At 37.8% G+C, this 20,115-nt stretch overlaps 3 protein-coding genes across 4 annotated transcripts in view; 1 reads left to right on the top strand and 2 right to left on the bottom strand.

Annotated features, from left to right (window-relative positions):
- Window positions 1-9,811, top strand: part of LOC125228590 (neprilysin-4-like) — a 97,016-nt gene extending 87,205 nt beyond the window's left edge. The window contains exons 12-19 of one of the 2 annotated variants that reach the window (XM_048133212.1): window positions 280-383; window positions 3,965-4,023; window positions 4,213-4,261; window positions 4,346-4,413; window positions 5,943-6,076; window positions 6,360-6,448; window positions 6,609-6,690; window positions 7,792-9,811. In XM_048133212.1, the coding sequence (XP_047989169.1) occupies window positions 280-383; window positions 3,965-4,023; window positions 4,213-4,261; window positions 4,346-4,413; window positions 5,943-6,076; window positions 6,360-6,448; window positions 6,609-6,690; window positions 7,792-7,968 (762 nt within the window). In that variant the 3' untranslated portion in view covers window positions 7,969-9,811. Of the gene's footprint in view, window positions 1-279; window positions 384-3,964; window positions 4,024-4,212; window positions 4,262-4,345; window positions 4,414-5,942; window positions 6,077-6,359; window positions 6,531-6,608; window positions 6,691-7,791 lie in introns of both variants that reach the window. The other variant, XM_048133211.1, reaches the window with a different exon arrangement.
- Window positions 9,764-12,085, bottom strand: LOC125228591 (probable U3 small nucleolar RNA-associated protein 11). Its single transcript, XM_048133214.1, has 4 exons — window positions 11,780-12,085; window positions 11,419-11,544; window positions 10,742-10,933; window positions 9,764-10,036 (listed from the first exon to the last, which is right to left on the bottom strand). Exons 1-4 carry the CDS (start codon window positions 12,008-12,010, stop codon window positions 9,821-9,823), a joined length of 765 nt encoding a protein of 254 aa, XP_047989171.1. The 5' UTR covers window positions 12,011-12,085; the 3' UTR covers window positions 9,764-9,820.
- A 691-nt stretch (window positions 12,086-12,776) lies between these two features.
- The window catches only part of LOC125228604 (fat-like cadherin-related tumor suppressor homolog), a 258,065-nt gene continuing 250,726 nt past the window's right edge, over window positions 12,777-20,115 (bottom strand). Inside the window, exon 53 of the mRNA XM_048133244.1 lies at window positions 12,777-15,313. Within this exon, the coding sequence (XP_047989201.1) occupies window positions 15,198-15,313 (116 nt within the window). The 3' untranslated portion in view covers window positions 12,777-15,197. The remainder of the gene's footprint in view (window positions 15,314-20,115) is intronic.

Below are 20,115 nucleotides of genomic sequence, written 5' to 3'. Positions count from 1 at the left end.
TCCTTCACCTAACTAGGGTCAGCATGGAGCAGACTAAAGACCCTCAATAAACTCAAGTATTTTTAGAATTTTCCTTCCCTATCTGAAGTTGATAAACAACTAAAGAAACATTATAAACATTGGCAGTCTTTTGACTGAGATGAAGTTCAGATATTACTGATATTAGACAAATAACTATTAAAACACACACCTAGAACAGGGGTTTTAGGTATTTATGTCACTTGCACCAATTTTATTGGGTTTGTGTTCAGTATTGACGAGGTTCTATTTTTTTTTCAGGCGGATATTGTCCCTGACAACCTGTTCGAGACCTACTTGAAGCTGACGAGAGCTGCCGTCAAGAAATCCTTGGAGTCTCTTCGAGAAACTCCCGACAGAAACAGGTATTGTAAGCTATTGAAGAGCAAATAAGGAATCCGAGTAAAGAAGGCGGTTAGCAGCCTGAAACTTTGCTCAAAAAATGTGTTAACGTTGACAACAAGAAGGTTATTTGAACCTGCGTAGCCGAATGGCACAAACGCTCACGAAACGAAACGCTAGTAATTTATATATCGCTCGTGCGTATTGGCGTGAGTAGAGTTTGCATTATCCGACGGATTTTTAATATTCGAATAATTCGGATAATACAATTTTTATTATTCGAATAATTCGGATAATTTCGGATAATTTATTAAAGGGAACAAAATTAATGTTACAGGTGCGTATAAGCGTGGAATTGATAACGGCTGAGATAGATGAGCGCCATAATGCGAAATTTACCTACATTTTTATTTAATTTTTGCGTAAATCAGCAAACTGTAGAAATTAAAACACGCCTAGCTCTCTATCTTTAGTTCTATGACTAGAATCTTGCAATCAGATAGTGAGCTGTTGATATAAGACAGTTAGTAGTAGTGATTAGTTAGGTGTTAGGTATAACGAGAAGTTTTTCTGACAACACCTTTACCTTGGAAATGGATGGTAGAGAGGATGGCTCCTGTAGAGTGGAACGTGAGACAACATCATTGGATATGATGATGGTTATAGGGCCATACAGCGTTGTCATATTATCCGATCCGATATCGGATATAGGAAGGATGTCAAAGGCAAAAATCAAAGATGGCGCCTTGAATGATTTCGAGAATGTATAGGAGTCGGTCCTTCGCTCGATCGGATCGGATACTCATCTAATCTTAAATCTGCGGGGGCCCTTCCGGATACACTTCGACCCATCAGGATCTTTTGTGCAATTACCCCCTTCGATCTTAAGATCCTTCAGCTATTCAGGAGCTTCTCGACCATCTCCACGTATCGGATGATGAGGCTCATGGGTAGCTCTCTGATGTCCTTTGGTACTAGGTAGCCTGCTCCAAAGTTCTTCATTCTTTGTCTGGCGAGGGCGTGACATTCACACATTAGATGTCTGACGGTCTCTTCCTCTTCGCCGCACATGCGACAATCTGTGTAGTCAGCGTGTGCCATCTTGGCCAAAATTCCTTTGATCCCGTAATGGCCTGTGAACACCCCCGTTATAATTTGGAGTTGTCTTTTGCCTAGCTTTCCTAGCTTTTTGCTGCATCCAGATTCTACCCTCCGCATAAAGAGCTTTGAATGCTTCAGACCTACCAGGGCATCCCACTCTTTTTGGTGATTAGCCTTTGTATGGTCTTTCATAGCCGTTTTAATGGTTCCTTGTGACGTTGTCTTCAGACCTGGCCTTGGCAAGTTCATCAGCATTTTCATTGCCAATGAAGCCTTCGTGCCCCGGTATCCATACCAGTTGCACCTTGTTTTGCCTTCCAAGCTTGTTAAGAGCTTGGATGCCGTTTAATACCAGTCTAGAGTCAACTCTGGGCGATGTGAAGGCTTTGAGTGCCGCCTGACTGTCGCTGAGTATATAGATATTCTTTTCTTGGGTTTGTCTAACTATATTCTTATGTACACAGGTAATTATTGCGTATGTCTCGACTTGAAAGACAGTGGCATAATTGCCCATGCTGATACTACCACTGTAGTCACTAGTCATTTGCATAAATGCCTACGCCTGTACCAGATGCCATCTTGGACCGGATCGGATACTTAATATAAAAAGTTGAAAACTCTTTTCGTAGGCTCTAAACAAAAGCGTCGTAGTTAGGGTCTTAGAACAGGAATGAGGAAAGATATAGGTAGGTACTCGTTCAAAACAGAATAACCAAAAAAAGAGAAGACCAATTAGTCGAAGACACTTCCTATCCAGGTGTGGATCATTTTAGACCTTAGTTGCACTGTGGCTACCAAAGTACCAATGGAAGGGGAGAGATGATAAATAAGTAAATAAGTAAATTCTTTATTGTACCACCAATATAAAATATACAAGACATAAAATTTAAAAGAATGAAGAAGGAGGAGGTACAAAGGCGAACTTATTTAAATATTCAAATCCAAAACGCCTCAAATTGCTCGGCAGCGATTTTATGGGTTTTAGTTTCCAAGCTGATCAGTAGATCGACTAAGATTTCAAAGTATAAGTAGTAATTAGACTGATTTTTAGGGTTCCGTAGTCAACTAGGAACCCTTATAGTTTCGCCATGTCTGTCTGTCCGTCCGTCCGTCCGTCCGTCCGTCCGTCCGTCCGTCCGTCCGTCCGTCCGTCCGTCCGTCCGCGGATAATCTCAGTAACCGTAAGCACTAGAAAGCTGAAATTTGGTACCAATATGTATATCAATCACGCCAACAAAGTGCAAAAATCAAAAATGGAAAAAAATGTTTTATTAGGGTACCCCCCCTACATGTAAAGTGGGGGCTGATTTTTTTTTTATTCCAACCCCAACGTGTGATATATTGTTGGATAGGTATTTAAAAATGAATAAGGGTTTACTAAGATCGTTTTTTGATAATATTAATATTTTCGGAAATAATCGCTCCTAAAGGAAAAAAAAGTGCGTCCCCCCCCTCTAACTTTTGAACCATATGTTTAAAAAATATGAAAAAAATCACAAAAGTAGAACTTTATAAAGACTTTCTAGGAAAATTGTTTTGAACTTGATAGGTTCAGTAGTTTTTGAGAAAAATACGGAAAACTACGGAACCCTACACTGAGCGTGGCCCGACACGCTCTTGGCCGGTTTTTTGTGTATGCATTTAACTAAGGACTTAAAAGCAAAATGCCTTATATTTATTAGTGAAGTGGAGGGAATTCTGGCGTACTAAATTGCCATGGAACTGATAACAGCTAATTCGGAGTGCGGCGCTAAATTTCAATTTCAAAAAAAACAAGGGACCAGGAAATCTAGGTATAAATCTCCTTTATTAAGTACGGTTTTACAGATAACTTCACGTTAGCTATTAGCAGTAATGAAAGTAGGTTGGGGTAACGTTTTCATATTAAAAAATAATACTTGAACGTTTTTCTGTTTTTTTTAATCATCCAATTAATCGAATATTTGATAAAAACTGAGTGCGTGGGGTGAGGCATTCTGCTTGCTTACTTCTTGTCCACGAATGCTTTCTTCGTTTTGTAAATATTAGTTTGATTTTGAAGATAAATAGGTGTTAACTTGTTAGCAATAACATTGTCCGTATTAAGAATTGATCGAAATTGGTTTCAGTAACGTCCATCTATTAAATATATTACTTATAAATAAAAAATAATGTTTATAGAAATTATCCGTTTATCCGGATAATTTCACTTGGATTATTCGAATATTTTCGGATAAAAATATTGGCGGATATTCGAATAATTCGGATATTCGAATATCCGGATTGCAAACCCTAGGCGTGACAGAGCCAGACTAGCTATCGCGGCGTTTCGTTTTCGTTTCGCGTCGGAGAAATGCCATTCGGCTACGGGGCCTGGATTCGCTTAAATTGTGTACCCAATTCAAGGGTTAGAATTAGAAATATCGTTAGAACTACTGCTAGGTACCTCTCTCGTTAGTTTAGCTCTGTGGACTTTAATAAAAAATTTCTCGTAACGAAAATTGTAATAAATTATTTTTTTTAGATGGGTCGCCACCGCCACCACTGTCAACGCTTTCTACTCGGCCACTCTCAACTCAGTCAGTAAGTCACCTTGAAACTACCTTGTAGCAACTGAACATAACGAAATGACGATTTATGAAATCAAAAATATCCCTGTCTCGTCTGAATGGTTCTGATACAAAAAACGAGCCATTTTCTCGTCAATCAATGTACTTATACTACTTATATACATTTTTAAACCTCTATTTTCATTCCTCTATTTCGTTTCAGCGTTCCCTGCTGGAATTTTACAACCGCCTTTCTATGGCAATGGAATCGAGTAAGTATAACTAAAATCAGTATCTAATATTTCAAACCTCAACGTTGAAAGACTTCTTTAGTAAAATCGATATTTTCTTTTTAGGGCTATCAATTATGGGTCGATTGGTGCAATTATGGGTCACGAAGTCACACATGGATTTGATGATCAAGGTATGTACCGAAAATAATTGTAGATCTCATAAACCACAATACAAAAATTCTTATCAAAAGTCCCATTGTGACTATTGTGAGCAAAGTTGTTAACACTTTTAATTAATTCTAAAATTATACGAAGTTTTTACACAATAACTGAGGAGTGTCTTTTTAAAAGGGCTTATTTCCATTTTTCTTTTTTTTAAACTATGAATGCAGTTTTTCTTAGTATAGAAAATTACGCGTTGTTTTGAGATAAAAGTTCAAAAAGTCTCGCCTTGATCTTTAAAAAAAAGATTAACATCAAAGTTTAGAACACATTTTGAAAAATGTGTAATGATTATTTATGTGGATAAACCAATGTATGTATTGTAGTACAACAACATTCATATCAACTAACGTTAATACAAAATCCAAAAATAAAATAAAACTATTTTAAAATAATAACATTTACGCTACAAGGCCACAACAAAAAGGTTTAATTCCCAAAAGTTCGCATCAAAAGTGCTTAATTCTCAAAAACATATGGTAATTAAATATTTATTTAGGTACACATTTTGCAAATTAAATATTAATTTCAAAATTAATACCGTGGAATTATGTTTTTCTCGATTTCCCAAAAAAAGTTCTAAATGGAAATAAGCCCTTTTGAAAAGACACTCCTCAACTAGTGCCAGTAATGCTAGGCCTAGAATACAACACGACATATTGCAGATGTAATGCGAAAAGCTCCGTACTTTTACGGAAACGTACGAACATGTCATGCTATTTCAATCAATCAAATCAATCAATCAAAATATTCTTTATTCAAATAGGCTTACAATAAGCACTTTTAAATTGTCAACAGTGTACAATATTCATCTTATTCTAAATATCAGTACAAGACGTACTGACTAGGGTTGTAAATAGAAAAAAAACCAAATGTTTTTTTTTTCAGAATTATGAAAAAAAACATGAAAAAAAACCGAGTACCCTGGTTTTTTTTCTAAATATGGTTTTTTTTCAGATGAACAAATAATACGACAATAACGGTTTTTCGTGAGTTGTAACGTGTTTCAATAACAATAACGTACATTTTAATTCAATTAACATTCAGTATACAAACGTTTATTGGGGAATCCTCGATGCTGCGTGTAGCGTGGAGAGGCGGTGGTGTTGCCAACAGTAAATAGTGATAACTACCAACTACAGATTACGTAAATGTTACTTTTATAAGACCAGAAATTAAAGTTATTTGATTAAATTCGTTTAATAGTTAACATTAAGTCTAAAAAACCGTATAAAAGTATTAACTACTTTGCAAATATTGAGATTTCGTACTTTAGAAAAAAAACATACTCCAGAAAAAAAACTGTTTTTTTTCACGGTTTTTTTTCATGTTTTTTTTCAAGCCAGAAAAAAAACCGTTTTTTTGCAACCCTAGTACCTACTGACACTATCTGAACTAGCATGACATACGAACGTTTCCGGAAAAATACGAAGGAACAGCTTTTCGCACTACATTGTAACAGCGTCGCTATACCTTGTGTTAACGATTGACATTGCAGGTCGGCGGTATGACGAGATGGGCAACCTGAAGCAATGGTGGTCGGCGGCGACTCTGGAGCACTACCACGGAAAAGTGTCCTGCATCATCGACCAGTACAGCAAGTACCACCTGCCGCAGCTGCCCAACTATACGGTAACTTCCTTCTCTGTTACAGTCTTCTTTACATACGGGTAGTCTACCGTAGATCAGCAATTCCCGAATAGTTTGTACATTTGGATCACGTCTCCGATTTTGATAAAAATTGGTAGGCTGATAGAGTCCATGACGCTGAGCAAAATCTACTAGGTTTCCAAAAAGGAACAGGTATATGAGGAACAGGTAAACCACCTGTTCCTCATAAAAAAAAGTATACCACTATTTCTAGAATCGTTCTGTAAAGCCACAATTATAACTTACTATAACCACATTTATACAGGTCCATGGCTTCAACACACAAGGAGAGAATATCGCCGATAACGGCGGACTCCGCGCCGCTCTCCACGCTTACCAACTCTTCAACAAGAGGGAGCCACAGGCTAGAAGGGATACCCTACCTGGCCTGCCTCAGTATAAGCCTGAGCAGCTATTCTTCTTAGGGTTTGCACAGGTAAGGACTGCCTTTGAATGTCTTCATCAGTAGTAGAGGAACTGATAAGCTCCACGCATGACAACTCTTCAACAAGAGGGAGCCGCAGGCTAGAAGGGATACCCTACCTGGCCTGCCTCAGTATAAGCCTGAGCAGCTATTCTTCTTAGGGTTTGCACAGGTAAGGACCGCCTTTGAATGTCTTCATCAGTAGTAGAGGAACTGAGAAGCTCCACGCATGATAACTCTTCAACAAGAGGTAGCCGCAGGCTAGAAGCGATACCTTACCTGGCCTGCCTCAGTATAAGCCTAAGCAGCTATTCTTCTTAGGGTTTGCACAGGTAAGGACCGCCTTTGAATGCCTTCATCAGTAGTAGAGGAACTGAGAAGCTCCACGCATGACAACTCTTCAACAAGAGGTAGCCGCAGGCTAGAAGCGATACCTTACCTGGCCTGCCTCAGTATAAGCCTAAGCAGCTATTCTTCTTAGGGTTTGCACAGGTAAGGACCGCCTTTGAATGCCTTCATCAGTAGTAGAGGAACTGAGAAGCTCCACGCATGACAACTCTTCAACAAGAGGTAGCCGCAGGCTAGAAGCGATACCTTACCTGGCCTGCCTCAGTATAAGCCTAAGCAGCTATTCTTCTTAGGTTTTGCACAGGTAAGGACCGCCTTTGAATGTCTTCATCAGTAGTAGAGGAACTGATAAGCTCCACGCATGACAACTCTTCAACAAGAGGTAGCCGCAGGCTAGAAGGGATACCTTACCTGGCCTGCCTCAGTATAAGCCCGAGCAGCTATTCTTCTTAGGGTTTGCTCAGGTTAGTATTAGATTGATGTTCTTTTCACTTATTTGGAATCTAAAACGAAACGCCTTAAATTCGCCGATCCTAATTAGTTTACATTCTGGGCTGTAGTGTAGACAAATAAATCTGAGCATCGGTTCTTCTTTAAATATTAATTATTCACCAAGAGGATCAACATGATGGAACATCTTACCTAATCTTCAGCAGTATTTATACGCCTGAGCAGTTGTTCTACTTAGATTATGCACAAAGCAGCGGACCACCTTTTAAGGCCTGCACTGGTATTAGGTAACTATTTCACCAAATGGGAACCATATGATGACTGCCTGGTCTGCCGCAGTATACGCCATGGTCCCAATAATGTTCTGTTCATTCGATAGAAAACTGCTGCTTCAGTGAGTTATTCTAACTTAACAATTTCACTTTTTTGACACTATCAAGTGAACAAACCTTACACCTAACAATTTCTTCCACAGATCTGGTGCGGCAACTCCACAATAGGCGCCCTAAAATCCAAAATGGTGGAAGGAGTGCACAGCCCGAACAAGATCCGTGTGATAGGGACCCTGAGTAACTCTAAAGAGTTCGCGGACGCGTGGCAGTGCCCGCTCGGGTCGCCCATGAACCCAGAACACAAGTGCGTGCTGTGGTGAGACTGTGATGTGCCAAATGGGAGGCGAGGTTTAGTGATGTGTCCAGTGCTTTATGTTTATTCATAACCTTTAACCGCCCGGCGCACATGCCTATAGGGTAAACTCGCCTCATTCGGTGACACGCCTAATTCGGTGATACAACTTTGAAGCACTATTCCGAAAGGCGATTTTTGATTGTTTCACCGAATTAGGCGTGTCACCGAATGAGGCGAGTTTACAGTAAGACAATGTGTGTGCGGCTAGGGCCCATTTAGATTAATTCGTAAGATATATAAAATGTTTATTGTAGCTCTTACCATATTTTGCTGACAAATCAAAAATACCTTATCGAAATGAGAATCAGATGGCAAAATTGGCAATTGGCAAAATGGAATAGATGGCGAAGTATAATATTCCATATCTATATTAGGTATATGGTAAATTTATTTTTATTGGTAAATGAAAATGACAAACGTTTGCAATATAACGCCATCTGCTGTGTTTGTATTGTTTCTTAGGCTTTACATATCCCATGTTATAGAATGAGAAAGATATTGTAACTGGAATCATTTACTAAACTCGTCTACACTGAAGTTACCGGGAAGTTACCGCCTTAAGCTAAGACGCGTATTCTTAGTAACATAGGTCGAAGTCATTTGTACTTATTTTAGGTTATTTTAGTTTTATTGCGAAAGTGAGTTGGCTATGGCATGTTGGCCGCTGCAAAGAACAAGTGAGTTTGGAGTGTTCACTCAAGACATAGTAAAAACATCGAATAAGCTTTATTTTGTTATTATACCTCCTGTACAACTTAAATTTTATAATTAATAATGAACAAGGATACCTACCTATGTATGAGTGACCACTCTAAGTTGTTTTAATGCATAAACCATTTAACTTTCTTTTGGTTTGCTGCAAAAAAGACTATATGTGACTGAATGAATGACTTAATGTAGAAATTGTGGAACATATGAATGTGATATAATGTTTTATAAGAACCAATAGTTTTAAGATTTAGATTGGCACAAATTCTAAGGCTGGAAATATTTTTATGAGATTAGACATACATTGGAGTATTATGTATTTGTTACCTATTATAGGCAAAAAAATATTTGTACTAGATTATGTTTGTTATAAGATACTTTTTATAAAAAGTGATATTTTGTATTTGTAGCTGCAGAGTTCAAATAATTTACTACAAGAAATAGCGTAGATCTTTTTGAACTACACGTTTTTTTAAAACTTTAACCCATTGATTGCCTATGGCAGCATATCATTGAGAACAGAGCAGCTCAGTCAGTCAGGCAATCAAAGGGTTAAAATATACGCAGCTGGACTGGAATTAAACTCAAATATATTTAATTTGACATGGATAACTATAATGATGTATTGGTAAAATAGGCCTTAGCCAAATTCAGTATTATTAAACAATTTGTGAGAAGGGTCCGAACTATACAAAAACGAATTTATGTAGGGCCTTTTTTACAAACTATTTACAGCCAAAACTATTTATAATTACATAACCGGACGAATGGGACGACGAGATGATGGGACGGAAGAAATTTTGTTGTCTTGTCTAAGTAAAATCTTATTTGTAACAACTACCTGTGGCCTGTTTCTCGAAAGGTACAAGCCTTGTATTACAAGTGTGTTTCCATGACAACCTATACGATTTGACAGTTCGCGCACTTGTAGTACAAGGCTTGTACCTTTCGAGAAACGGGCCCCTGGTTTAAAATGAAAAATTTGTCAGTCCTATAAGTGTAACTCTAAACAGTTTTGACTGTTATTATTTATAATAAACAAATACCATGCATTTTAATGACAAATACTATTTATTAAAAAATAAAGACAAAGTTTCGTACATACAGTATTATTTTTTCCTTACATAGGTGAACTCGTACACCGGGGCCCTCTGCTTATTTCCTTTCTTGACTCGCTTGGGCTTGACTTTGCCCCCTTTGGCCGCCTGCACATGTTTCTTTATCTCCATTTTCTGCTGAATCACTGTTAGTTCTTTCTCTCTGTCTATCCTTTTCGACAATTCCTTGTATACTTTTTCTTTGTTTTTCTTCAGTTTTACAATGGCCTGAAAGATAAAATTAATGGCACAGTCAGCTTCAAAGAGCATTATTGCCATGTTCTGCTGGTATATTTTACCATAAGCATATTATGGCAAGTTCTATAGATTCTTTATGACATGCAAATTGAATATTCATATCGATTGACTGAGATTTTATTTTTGATTGGGCTATGGACACATCCTACATAGCGTTCTCCTACTCCTTATTAGTAATTTATAAAAGAACAAATTTTCCTGAATAATTGTCCAAATATAATAATCAAGTCCTCTATAACAAGCTGAAGAGATACATTTCTTCACCACAGAACATCAAATAAATGAAATAATATAACCTAACCACAAAATTAAAATTTTGAAAAAACCTCCGACATAGTGGACCACACGACTAGGGAACAAATCAAATTATTTAATTGAATATTTTTTTGATTAGTTTGATTTGTTTTTGGTGATAGTGGACCAATTTTCATGAGACATGGCTAAGGAGACTCCTGACCGTTCGGGAGCTATAATGCCACAGACAGACACGTAAAACTTATAACAACCCGTCGTTTTTGCGTCAGGAGTTAAAAACCGATCTTATACTTAATGCAACCCTATAGTATGTGTTGCATCATGTCATGGCAGGTTAAGACTTTGACCCACAGGTTTTAAATGACTGTGTCGAGTTTCATACTCAATGTGATTATTTAAAAAAAAAATTAGTGTACCCACCTCCTCATCCACATCAGGCAGCTGTATTTTATCCAAATCCTTCAGTCGAGGCCTGTTCGTCTTACGACCGAGCAGCGCCGGATGAGTGTCCAACCTCTTGGCCAAATCAAAGTCTTTCTCTTCGTCCGAGTCTATGAAGAAAGTATGAGTGTTATTTGTGGCCTCGGCAATGTCAGTCATGTGGAGCTCAGACTGGAAAATACAAATATGGATACTATATATTTGACATCTTAATATACGTAAACAATACCATAAGCAGAGGTAAACAACAGAACAGGTGGTGTAATCACTAAAGAGTTAAAAGTGTTTTATGCTGAAAGCTGCTATAAGTCTGAATGAATCTAGCTTTAAAATTAATCAAACAATATACATAATTATACACTGAGATGAGGCCATTTCGTGGCACTTCATTACTTTCTGTCTTGTTGTTATTATGTGTATTTTATCTTGCCTGTGTTCACGAATAAATGTTTATTCTATTCTATTTGGACTACAAGTTACTATGAAATCACACACTTAAAACCTTGATACATAGCCTAAAATCCTTTTAATAATACAATAAAATAACAGAAAAACATAGTACCTAATGGTTGCCTAATTTAGAAAACCAAATAAACACAAATACTCTTATTGAACACCAATAATGAAATTGCATAGACTTTGTTCAAGAAGCGTACCTGCAAGCGGGCAATCCTGCGACTCTCCATCACCCGTTTCATGTTGATGTACTTCACATCTTGGCTCTGCATCAGCTTCTTCTGCTCGTCCGTGTGTTCTTCTTCTTTCTTTAACTCATGGTGCTCCTACAAATGACTATGTTGTTTAATATACAGAACCTGGGTTATGATTTTAAATCAGGTACGAAGTCTGTCAAAATTGTGTGTAATACTTGTGTTTATTCACTTTATTACCTATATGTAGGCTATATCAGTAAGTTTTAAAGGAAACTGCAATAAAGCAGCAGCAATAACTCCAAAGACACGAAATTATCATTAAAATAACCTTCAGAACCTGGTCATAATTTTAACGTTAACATACCCCATTTTTCATCCTAGAGTTGATCATATGAAAGTAGAACTCATCAGGATTCTTGTCCAGCGTCCTTTTTCGGAGCAATTTAAGTGTTTTGCCCTTATCATGGTAGTCTTGAGCGCGCTTCTTATAGTCACTTTTCTTTTCGAGTAAACCGAGATGTTTCCTAGCTTCCGGCTGATGACGCTCTCTGTGCGTCTTCTGGTGGGCCTTAGCGGCCTTTTTCCATGAAGACATGTTAATTAGTGTATTATTTTTAAATGAGAATTCAGATCATTGAAAACAAATACCACGAAACACGTGAATCGTAGATGAATGGCGCATTTGACAAACTGTCAATGTCAAACTCCAAACGTCACTGTCAGTAGAAACTGACCGTGTAAAGAACTACACGGTCCGAATTGCACTTCTAACACAATGATAACACGGTGTGTAAGAATTTATGCCGGCATTCATATTTTCCTAACCCTTCGTCTGGCGCTGTCCCGCTGTGGGAATGTCAATTTGTTTGTATAAAGTAGAAATTCTAAACAACTACGTGAAGGAACGACTTCATTCACTGGATCGTCGACCTATCATAGCCGCTCAAAGACGGTTGAAGTGCCTGAAGTGTGCGAAAGTGAAGCATCCTAGCGACATTTTCTAAGTACTTATGCCAAGCGCGGATCCAGCTTCGTGCCCGGGGGGGGGTCACGTGGTAAAGGCTCAGGCCCCCGGGGGTTGAGGGATCACGTGGTCTATTTGTATGGCCAACCTAGGCTCCAGGGGGGGGGGGTCATGACCCCCATGATGCTGGATCCGCGCATGACTTATGCCTGGATGTTCTCTACGGGTCGCCAGTCACGAATTCTTGTAAAATTTTGTAACATTTTCTCAGTCTAGTTTTAGGGAAATTGGGAAAAATGGGGATGGGGAAATTAGCACATACTACTTAAGGGGTTAAATACGTTTTATAAATGGATTCTACCTTAGGTAAAGACATATAAGAATAAAAATCAAGATAAATTGTTCATTCAGTTTATTAGTCGTGTCAAAACTTATTCAACGAAATACATTAAATAATAAATAGTCGAGTTGTACAGTGTTGTACGTTTTGGGGCTGCCACCCCTTCAGAGGTACGTTGCCCCTTTGTTCCTTCATACATATAAAAATAGATTCCTTAAGTTAAATTCGCTAGCCTAGAAGGAGAATGTTCAATAAATGCATAGTTTAGAGTTATGATATGAAACTATACTGAGAGCACCATTTCAATACGCTATCGTGTGTAGCCATCGATAAGTCTTATATCGTGCGTAACTTCATGTTTTATAAAATTCAACATACGGTATAGACAAGAAGTCATATTTATTTCTGTCGCTCTAAAACCGTGGGGTTCTTACCCTTTTTAGAATTTGGGATATCTTTATCTTCCTTTTAATTTTAATAAATATAATAACCTTTTTCTAACCTAAAATAAGAAAAAAAAAATAAAAAAAATTGTTCGACATGCTGAGTTAAGACGATTTAATGCAAGTTTTACAGTCACACTGAAATATTTTTTCATCTATTAGGTTAGAAAGGTACATAATTACGCTGACTCATTTATAAATTCCAAATTCTAAAAAGGAGGAAGTCCCGATTTTCACGACCAATATATTTACAGTAAATTACATTGTGCACACACGCACTCACACATATACATCACACACTCGTGTACATATTACATATCTTACAATATACTTAAATATGTTTGTTTAATTGTTTATACACTCAGGAACGGTCGTAAATGTTTTGACGTAACATTCAACGGAAGTCTATTGTTTCTAAAATTTATAGTTTAATACAAAACGGTTCAGTAAAAATATTTAAAACGATAATGAGTCTTACGCTAGCTTAGAGTAAGGTGTGTTTTCCGCACTGACACGGAACTTATGAACAAAGTGATTAGTGGCCTAACCTTAGACCGTTTTCACAGTAACACATTTTGTGAAATGTGAAAACGTTTTAGGGTGGTAGACGGGTTTTATGTGATTACTCATAATAATATCCGAAACTTAAGCTTATACAACAGAACATACACTGCTATTTACTTAGTACATTAATTATTATTTTATATCTGTAAAAAAACAAATAAATATCACTCCCAGTCTTAGAAAGTCCAATTAAAGTAATACTGTTATTATTAGCTGCCTTAAAATAATGTAAAAGAGTTTTTAGTAGTCAGTGCAGAAAAACACGTGTACCTACGCTCTATCACACCTTCGTGAATTTAGTCAGGTACTGTAAATATTATGAATTCTGACTTTATTCCTAATATTAGATGTCTATATTACTCTTTCATTATTATTTCCAGCAAAACACTTTGTTATAAAATTATGCTTAGAATTAATTTGTGTAAAGAAAATATGGCACTAATCCTAAGTTAACATAACTATCATAAACTTTGTTTGCTGTTTCACTTGCCTACATACGAGGAGGCATAGATTTAGTTGCCTCGCGTGCAAAATGCCTCGCGGAGCCACTCCGTTTTAAATGCCTAGCGCGAGGCTATTTCCTTGCAAGGCTAATTATTACGCTCGACTGTATTTTAGCGAGAATTTTTTTTGGACATACCTACATGATAAATTCAGGCAGGTGTAATAGAGCGATGTCCGAGTGACGCTGCGTACAGCACCATGTTACATGACATACACAATGTGAAACTATACGCAAACGTCCACCGGAGACAAAAACCTAATGCCAATATTCAATCTTACAAGCCTTAAAGCATGTTACTTTGACAGATGTGAATGGCTGTTAATAGGACGGCAGCGAAGTGCGACGCGCGATCAAATCAATGCTATTCATACATTGCACTCGGTGAAATGTATAAAAGTCTTTGATTCGCGTTTCACTCCGTGATAAGAAAGAAACTGCCTCGCGAGGCAATTGTCACATGAGGAAAGAATGTTTTTGTCATATAAAGCCTGACTAGTAGGCCCAACACAGGATTGCCGCGAGAGTATGTCGCCGCGAGATAGACTACTCGTCCTTGTGTCATTAATACAGTTAGAAGAAGACGTGTGATCAATCTCGCAGCGACATACTCTCGCGGCAATCATGCGCTAGGCCTACTGAAATATTTTCTTTACACTATACTGAACTGTCACCACATACATCAGAATACCAGCACTCTTTTGACAACAGTCATATGTATTTTTGGTCAGGCTTTAAATTCCACACTCCAAGCACTGACTCGCAAGGCAGCTCTGTCACTTAGACTTTTGAGTTTGCCACACGAGGCAAGACTGCAGTGTATGGATGCCTCGTACATTCCGCGTTGCCTCGGCTGGCCGCGTTGCCTGTTTATAAGTCGCATCGATGCCTCGGACGCTGCCTCGTCAGTGCTTTAAGCTTGTAAGTGATAAAGGCGTGTGTACACTAATCAGTCAGCTAGCCGCGCCGTCACACGTCGGTGTGGCGCGCGGGCGGCGGGGGCGCCTCGTCGTCGCTCTCCTCGATCTCGCACAAGTGGGCGGACATGTCCGAACATGAGCCGGCGAGTAGGGAGTGACGCTCCTCTGTAACAAAAAATAACAAGTTAGTGAGCTCTCTCGTGAAAGCCGAGAAGGACAAGTCCAGTAAGTACCTAGACTTGGCTCACGAGATAACCGCCATGTGGGATGTTGATTCGACGATCATTGTCCCTATAGTCGTTTCAGCGAACGGTCTCATAGCGAAGAGTCTCGACCAACATGTTAAGAGACTCTCGCTAGGTGACTGGATCAAGGGCCAGATGCAGAAGGCGGTGATCTTGGACACGGCGCGTATAGTCCGACGGTTCCTCTCTCTGCAGCCCTAACCACCGGCAGCTTGGGCCCTGCCCCGCTGCTGGCGGCACCCTAAGTTTTTTTTTTATGTTTTTATATATTTTGTATTGTTTTGTAGGTGGTTTCGTATTTTACTTTTATAATCATATCATAGCCTAGCCTAAGGCACTGGTCCTACCGCGAGCTAGTAAGCTATGAGCTATCGGCTATAAAAACGAACAAAAGATAATCACTCCCGTGCAAATAAAAGAGACACGGCGATATTGATAGCTCACTGCTGGGGCTCAATTCGGCATGGCGAATTTGACGTTTCACGTTGACTCTCAAATGATAGTGGATTGGATCACGGGTTGTCGAATACGTGCAGCTGTCATCTGGATTGGTACTAGGTTGGGACTAGAGCTCAGGCAATGTACCGGATAAAATTTTTGTAACATTTATTTTTGATGGAGTATTTTTTAAGTTTTGAGTATTTTAAAAGAACGGACTTCTATCTTTGAAATAAATAACATATGACATTTTTATCACCTCGTATCTCCATTTTCACTGTTACTTGAAGTAAAATGTTTTTTTGCTAATAGACGGTCGTCGTCGTGCCAGCTACACCAAAAAATATTTAAAAAAAATATTGCTTAAAAATATGTTAGTTGATTAATCTCTTTGACTCAAAACTTCGCGATACGTCCGAGCCTTTCTAACAAAAAGATAAAATATTCACAAATAACACCTATTTGTAGAAATCCTAAGCACGGCAAACGATTAAATTCCCTTTTTTGGGTCAAACTTGTAATACTGGCAATACTTTTGGTACACACTTTTGGTCTGCATTTTGCTAACGTGTCACGACTCTAGTATTGATTCTACTTTGATTTTATTCTTGTGTCAAAGTGACAGAATGAGATTGCAATTCGAATCATCATATCATTACAAAGATATGAATTGCGTAATTTTACACGAATTTAATCTCTCATGGCCTGACAATACGAACCAAGGCATGCGTTCTCCTGAATGGCACAGTATATAGACTTTTTTGTCGATGGGTATGGCCGCCATGTTTGGTTTATGACACTTAGACGGGGATTTTGTCGTACCAAAGAGTAAATTGCAAGTTTTTTTCGGCACAACTTGGTTCCTCTACTCGTCGCAAGATGGCGTTGGCATTATTAAAATAAACAAGAATGACGTGCATTTGCGTCGGTGTAGACCCATCATGAAAACGTAGATATGATAATTTTATATTTAAAAAAAAGCTAACGTGACATAAATTTGACAAATGTCTAAAAGAAATATAGTATCTTCTGTGTAATATCTTCTTCCGTGCACGTGTGATTTATTGTTTAGTCAATTTAAATATCACTCTAAGTAAGAACTGTTAGACAAATCACTCGTAGCATAATTGTATATTTCAATATATCACAGCCATACATTTTTATATTCTTTCAGGTGATTCAGCTTACCCACAGAGGCAAACACTACTGATGGATGCACTGACTTTTGGATGCACCTGTAGGATCTCCAGAAGCTCGTTATACCGCTTTACAAGTTCGAGCCCGCAACTGTATAGAGCGGTGTTTTGGGCGACTAAAAATCAGTTGGTAGTGTTTGTCGTCAATGGAGAAACTGCATTACAAGCCAGCAGCGGCAGCTAAGATCGTTAAAACGTGTTGTGTGCTTGACAATATAGCTAACAAGGCGAATTGTGAACTGCCTCCGCTGAACCGACACGAAGAACAGGAGCAGCAGCAGGAGCAGAGATTAGCGGCGGAGTTTGACGCCCGTCAGCAGAATGCTGATATTTATTTGGCAATGGCTCCTGACAGGTGTTGGCTAAACAAAGAGCTGCAGCTGGGTCGCGCTGCTCGTCAAGCGCTTGTCCGGCAGTTAGCAAATTATGTAAGTAGTTATGGTAGGTCTATTTCAGTTTATAGTTAAGGTGAGCCAAAAAAGCTATATTTTAAGTTCACATCTTAACCATTAGTATAATTATCATTAATTTCATTACAGAACCCATTTTTTCCTAACTTTTGTGTCGTCATGGGAGTGTCGTAAATTAGGTTTCGGGGCTGCTGATTTCAAAATTAATGTTCAATTTGGAATCTGACATTTGACACAAATTCGTCATGGGTATTGCTATATTATATTAGTATAATCAAGAACCATTTAATACTGGACTGACATAGCCCATACAAAAAAGCGTACCCCTAAAAAAAAAGCTCAATTTTTGGTTCAAAACTAGATGGCATTGTTTTGCAACCCGGGAGTTGAAAAAAACATAATTTCACCTATATTTTTACTTGTTTTTAGGGTTCCGTAGTCAACTAGGAACCCTTATAGTTTCGCCATGTCTTTCTGTCCGTCCGTCCGTCCGTCCGCGGATAATCTTAGTAACCGTTAGCACTAGAAAGCTGAAATTTGGTACCAATATGTATATCAATCACGCCAGCAAAGTTCAAAAATAAAAATTGGAAAAAAATATTTTATTAGTTTGCCCCCCCTACATGTAAAGTGGGATTTGATATTTTTTTTCATTCCAACCCTAACGTGTGATATATTGTTGGGCAGGTATTTAAAAATGAATAAGGGTTTACTAAGATCATTTTTTGATAATGTTAATATTTTCGGAAATAATCGCTCCTAAAGGAAAAAAATGTGCGTCCCCTCTAACTTTTGAACCATAAGTTTAAAAAATATGAAAAAAATCACAAAAGTAGAACTTTATAAGGACTTTCTAGGAAAATTATTTTGAACTTGATAGGTTCAGTAGTTTTTGAGAAAAATACGGAAAACTACGGAACCCTACACTGAGCGTGGCCCGACACGCTCTTGGCCGGTTTTTCCATTTAAATCCTTCCGACATCCGATATCGGATCGGATAAAAACGGACTAAGACAATAGATACTGTATCCCATCAAAAACAAAACTTGTAAAAACACCAAGTCTTCGCAACTCAGTTTGTTCGCGCCCTTTTCATTCATTATCATTCATATCGTCCATCCCGTTCGCTCTTCCTTATGATAGGTTCAACCTCATTTTTATTTGTCGTGTCACCCGCCTTTTTGCCGACCTTCTTAAAAAATATAAGAAAATACGTCAATCTGCTAAACTAAAAGACATTCGATATCAATGTGAAAAAATATCCGCAACGACGAATAAAGTTATAATTATTAATTAAATAAATAACGATTCGCGAGTGTACACAAGAAAGAGTGAACCAAGTAAATATTCGAAAGGGTGGCCGCCCGCTGAACTGTCGAGAAAACAACAGCAGTAAGTTCGGCACGCATCTATTACCATAATTTTATTTTTCCGTTTTATTTTATTTTATATTACAATAGTTCGTCAGGAACTACGTAATCGCTGGTCCTTCAACACAGTTCTTCTGGCGTAAAAAAGAGTTGAGATCCCTGTAATACCAAGTCGGTTAATTTATTCAGTCCCTAATACTTAAGGCTGCTTTCAAAAAAAACGTCAAAAGAATGTAAAATTGATAGTTTTAGTCGGTGAAATACTACACTTTCCGTTATCCAATAGATTTATTTAATTCAAGTTCCAGTTAGAGCATCTTATTATCTTGATTTTTATAAGACTGGATTTTTGAAAACTAACTCACTAAATGAATTATGAATTTTTCTCTAATGCACGTTTAGAAAAACGCACGTATAGAGCTGAATCAGTCGATCTTATTTGTAAAATTTGGACAATTTTGAATATTAAAACGGGTAAATTTATAATTCGTATATCCTGTACCACAATCATTTCAGACTAGATTTTTATTTTAAGTTTTTGAAAAAGAGTAAACTAGCCTAAGGCGAATTCAATTTTTTTCAGAAATTACCTAAAATTAAATGACAATTTCTTTGAAAATCTACATCACATCGAAGTAAGTTTTGTACTAAATTAATCTGCAACGTTTACTTAAATTGCTGTTATGCCTAAGTGATTATAAATTGCTATTATTGATTTTTGCCAATTTTTTGAAAACGAGCCTTCACCGGTACAATTATTACCACATTTGGACATTTTCTCATATTTTGTTAGATCAAGTAGAAAAAGTCCTATAATGTGATATATATTTATAAACTACTCGCAAAGCCCTTTAATTTGATACCACACACGGTATGATCAAGCGCTCGGTTGCGATTTCACTATTTTTAACACGAAAGCCCTCTTAAAGGACCTTCTGCCATAAATTATTACGTAGTTTACTAATAGCTATACTTTCGTATTTTGCATTTCTCATGATGCGTCGAATAGCATTCAAATGTATAAGATGAAAACTCGACTCGACGCCGCTCGATTCCGCATATGTGGAAGCCAGGCTTTATGGAAAAAGTAGGTTTTTGTGACAACTACCAATAAGATTTTGCCAGGGAGACTAGAGATAAGGAGGTAAGTCTGTCGAAGTAGAACAGTCGCAAAAATGACCGGCTGAGCCTTTATAATTGCAGTTACAAATATCTCCGCTTGGAGCGCATGTCTCGCTCAATGATCAGCGATGTGAGATGACATTAGACGTTCTTTTCTCTAGGCTAATTTCGTCAGACTGAGCAAGT

Source organism: Leguminivora glycinivorella, chromosome 8, assembly GCF_023078275.1.
Source record: "Leguminivora glycinivorella isolate SPB_JAAS2020 chromosome 8, LegGlyc_1.1, whole genome shotgun sequence".
Classification (NCBI taxonomy): Eukaryota; Metazoa; Arthropoda; class Insecta; order Lepidoptera; family Tortricidae; genus Leguminivora; species Leguminivora glycinivorella.
Note: the sequence above shows the minus strand (reverse complement) of the source record. Positions and strands in the feature narration are given on the sequence as shown.

What these genes read in the sequence shown, in the direction of transcription:
- LOC125228591 (XM_048133214.1), bottom strand. Translation starts at nt 12,010, where the DNA reads ATGTCTTCATGGAAAAAGGCCGCTAAGGCCCACCAGAAGACGCACAGA. An exon ending in GCAGGATTGCCCGCTTGCAG is followed by an intron (nt 10,934 to 11,418) that starts GTACGCTTCTTG and finishes TGTATTTTCCAG; the next exon opens with TCTGAGCTCCACATGACTGA. An exon ending in TGCCTGATGTGGATGAGGAG is followed by an intron (nt 10,037 to 10,741) that starts GTGGGTACACTA and finishes TTTATCTTTCAG; the next exon opens with GCCATTGTAAAACTGAAGAA.